Here is a 3,990-nt window from a genome sequence, read left to right on the forward strand (position 1 = left end):
ATTCTTTTAATTTCGAATTTAGCTATTTTGCTAATAGTAACTCTTTTTTTGTTAAGTGCTAATGCTAATGCTAATTTTTTTATTTTTGAAATCCTGAGTTTAGCTATTTACTAATTGTATTTGACATTCACTCTTTGATTAAGTGATATAGACTATTTGCTCAACTGCTAATTTCCTTATATTTTTAATTTCGAATTTTGCTATTTTCTTAATAGTAACTCTTTTTCATCAAGTGCAAATGCTAATGCTAATTTTTTTATTTTTTATAATCCTGAATTTAGCTATTTACTAATTGTATTCGATACGATGAACTCTTTGATTAAGTTCTAATTTTCTTATTTTTATAATTCTGAATTTAGCTATTACTAATCGTATTTGGTATGGACTCTTTAGTCATGTCCTAATTTTATTTAATTTTTTGAATCTGAAAATACCTATTTATTAATCGTATTTGATATGGACTCTTGAGTCAGTCGTTAGATCTTAATAAAATCCAACGGTGCAATTTTTTTTAAGATTAACGGAGGAATATCTAGACCCTCTCGGTGAATGTGTTGGCTCTTTTTACGCGAAAGCTATACTCTACTCGAGCATTTTCTTTGCCTCTCACACTCAAATTTTGTTTCTTCTCCTTCTATCACCAATCCGAGACTTTCTCCTCTCTTGCCTTCTTCGCCATCTTCGGTGAGCTCTCCGACGAGATTTTGGATTCGGGGTTTGGAGTTAGGGTTTAGGGGTTGGGAGTTAGGGTTCCGGCGAGCTTCTCCATTGCTGACCTTAGAGGAAGGCTAGGGTGGTAGGCCGGTCCGGTGGTGGTGGCAAGCGCGGGGTGGCGGGGACATCGTCCACGGGGCAGTGGTGGACATCCGGTGGATAGGGTTGCGGCGGGGCGATGACGATGAGAATGGTGGTGGCGGGAGACGGCAGCGAGAGGGGTAAGGGAGGTGGCTGCCGCGCCGGGCTAGGGTCTCATCGAAGCCCCGTGCCGGCCGGGCGGCGTGGGGTTCCGGCGAGACCCTAGCCCAGCGCGGCAGGGGGCGACGGCGGGACTAGGACAGAGAAGGAAGAAGACTATTCCTAACGGCAGCTGGAGGTTGAACATGCGGTGGTTCCTTGAATCTTCATCCAACGGTGCCAAAAAATTTGAGTGTACGGCTGCTAAAAAACAGTGGGGCATGGTATAGACAACCCCTTCTTTTAACACTCACTTATTAATATAATAAATTTTCATTTATATATCGTTTCCTGTTTAGAAAGTTTAAACTTATACACAAAACTTGTTTGCATAACATTTTTCACAGAAATCTAACTTTATTTTTAGTTTATGACCATTTAAGTTTTCTACATAGCTTGTTCATACCAACTCGATCAACCAAGTTTTCTACAAAATTTATCCAACCACAACTTATACCAACAAGTTTCCTAATAACTTCGTAGTGTAGTTAGGATTATCCTAATTTACCAATGATCATTGAAACCCTTTTTAATTACACACGGCACTGTCAGTGACTACGGAATACATGCAGCTCTGCCGTTTCGATCTTATCCCAACTTGTTTACTCACGTCACCTGTATCAGTATACATATCCCGGCCCTCTCAAAAACTCTGTCATGTATTATCGATCATCAAATTAATATGCAGGGCACCATGTAGCGCCATGAATGACCACTCATCCGAATTAGTTTACGCAGAGATCGAGCCTACACCGAAGCATGGGTCGTCAAACTTAATTCGAAGCAGCTGCCCTGATTACGATCGCTCCACCCGTAAGCTAAGGACAAGACACAACTCTGCCTTCTATATTTGCACTCTTTGTTTTCGAGCAATATACAAATTACAAGTTCCTGGCATCTCTGTGTGGTTTAGTGGTTGATCTTTGTCAACCACAAGAGAAACGCCGTCGAACTTGCCCCAATTTTCCACATCCTGTGGCCTAACTCTGACCCGATTATTGGCATGGACTGCTGGCATGGCCTTTGCATGCATGCAAAGGCACTATAAATATGATGCAGCTCGTTCATTCCTATTCAAAGTTTTAAGCAACCGATCGAGCTACTGAACAAGCTAGAGTAACTTGCTAGAATCGTGAGATTTGGCCATGGCTTCCACCAGCAGCTTCAGGGCCTGGCATTGCTTGCTTGCCCTCTCCCTTCTGTCCTCAGCGGCGAGAGGGCAGCTCTCGCCGACGTTCTATGCGACGAGCTGCCCGATGCTGGAGCTCATCGTGCGCGCCACCATGACCACAGCCATCGTCGCCGAGCGCCGGATGGGCGCCTCCCTCCTGAGGCTCTTCTTCCACGACTGCTTCGTTCAGGTGATGACTGACTAATTAACCTGCTTTAACCAAACACACACATGAAAAGCACAACACGTCAGCACGTTCATGATCAAGTAGAGTGTGCACAAATACTCAAAGGGATCTTTTTTTTCTTTCAGGGTTGCGATGCTTCGATTCTTCTGGACGACATCACCGGGAGCTTTACCGGCGAGAAGGGCGCCGGCCCCAACGTCAACTCCGTCCGCGGCTTCGAGGTCATCGACCAGATCAAGGCGAACGTCGAGGCCGTCTGCCCCGGCGTCGTCTCCTGCGCCGACATCGTCGCCCTCGCCGCGCGCGACGGCACCTTGCTGGTACACTACATATACGCACACTTGCACCGTGTTGACCACACACACGTGCGCAGGCAGGCAGCTGAATTCGATCCTTGTGCAGCTCGGCGGACCAACCTGGGCCGTGCCACTCGGCCGGCGGGACTCGACGACGGCGAGCCTGAACCAGGCGAACAGCGACCTCCCGGCACCGACGTCCAGCCTGGCCGCGCTCATCACGTCGTTCGGCAACAAGGGCCTGAGCGCGCGCGACCTGACGGCGCTCTCCGGCGCGCACACCATCGGCTTCTCGCAGTGCCTCAACTTCCGCGACCACATCTACAACGACACCAACGTAGACTCGGCGTTCGCCGCGCTGCGCCGGGGCAGCTGCCCCGCCGCGCAGGGCTCCGGCGACACCAACCTGGCGCCGCTCGACGCGCAGACGCAGCTGGTCTTCGACACCGCTTACTACGGCAACCTCCTCGTCCGGCGCGGCCTGCTGCACTCGGACCAGGAGCTCTTCAACGGCGGGTCGCAGGACGCGCTGGTGACGCAGTACAGCTCCAACCCAGCCCTCTTCGCCGCCGACTTCGTCACCGCCATGATAAAGATGGGAAGCATCAGCCCGCTCACCGGAACCGCCGGCCAGATCAGGGCCAACTGCAGGGTGGTCAACAGCAGCTGATTGCTGCTCCAGCTAGCGTACTTTACGAGTACGTTTGATGTGTGTCGCTGTCTGTTGGTTGGCTGCAAAAGGTAACCAACCATGCATGGGAGCGAGAATAAGAACTTGATCAAAAAAGTTCACCTCTGTATGCCCTGGGACTGAAAGATCCAAGATGGGTGAGCCTCAGGCCGTTGCATACCAAGTCTGTTCATGTTAAGTTGCCAAAGTAATATATATTCATGTCAAGAATACGAATATTCTTTTTTTTGCTGATGGCGTATACGAAGATTTTGAAGTTTATGTTGCTAGTACTCCTCTCAAACAATTTGTTCTATGATTGAGACATTTGTCCAAACTGGTTGATAATGTTTTGAAGAATGATGAAACTTGTTTAAGCAGCATCCATTGTTGAAAATGTGTTGAATGTTGAATTATGTTTGAGAACTTAGATAATATAGTTTTGAATTTATTTAGTGCACATGAAAATACGTACAACAGGAAAACGATTTATTAATGACAGTATACAAAAGAAGTTAAAAAATACAAAAAGAAAAAGAAAGCAACAAAAACTGGCTGATGTGTTGGGCTTCCTCTCACTAGTGGGCCGTACTAGCCCATTTGCCCTCCCGTAATGGGCCTTAGTAGGCTGACTAGGCTCTTGAAGTATCAAAAGGATGATTTTCTAGAATTTAAAGCTGTATACATTTGGCCGTAGGCTGTAGCTTCATAA

The 3,990-nt window shown here is 47.2% G+C and overlaps 1 protein-coding gene across 1 annotated transcript; it reads left to right on the plus strand.

Annotated features, from left to right (window-relative positions):
- The first annotated feature begins 2,046 nt into the window (after nucleotides 1–2,046).
- LOC112901948 (peroxidase 70-like) lies at nucleotides 2,047–3,529 on the plus strand. The gene is made up of 3 exons (XM_025970824.1): nucleotides 2,047–2,315; nucleotides 2,438–2,632; nucleotides 2,715–3,529. The coding sequence occupies exons 1-3, from the start codon at nucleotides 2,100–2,102 to the stop codon at nucleotides 3,276–3,278; spliced, it is 975 nt and encodes a 324-aa protein (XP_025826609.1). The 5' UTR covers nucleotides 2,047–2,099; the 3' UTR covers nucleotides 3,279–3,529.
- Nucleotides 3,530–3,990: the final 461 nt, after the last annotated feature.

Source organism: Panicum hallii, chromosome 1, assembly GCF_002211085.1.
Source record: "Panicum hallii strain FIL2 chromosome 1, PHallii_v3.1, whole genome shotgun sequence".
NCBI classification, from domain to species: Eukaryota; Viridiplantae; Streptophyta; class Magnoliopsida; order Poales; family Poaceae; genus Panicum; species Panicum hallii.

What these genes read in the sequence shown, in the direction of transcription:
- LOC112901948 (XM_025970824.1), top strand. Translation starts at nt 2,100, where the DNA reads ATGGCTTCCACCAGCAGCTTCAGGGCCTGGCATTGCTTGCTTGCCCTC. An exon ending in TCCACGACTGCTTCGTTCAG is followed by an intron (nt 2,316 to 2,437) that starts GTGATGACTGAC and finishes TTTTTCTTTCAG; the next exon opens with GGTTGCGATGCTTCGATTCT. An exon ending in CGCGCGACGGCACCTTGCTG is followed by an intron (nt 2,633 to 2,714) that starts GTACACTACATA and finishes ATCCTTGTGCAG; the next exon opens with CTCGGCGGACCAACCTGGGC.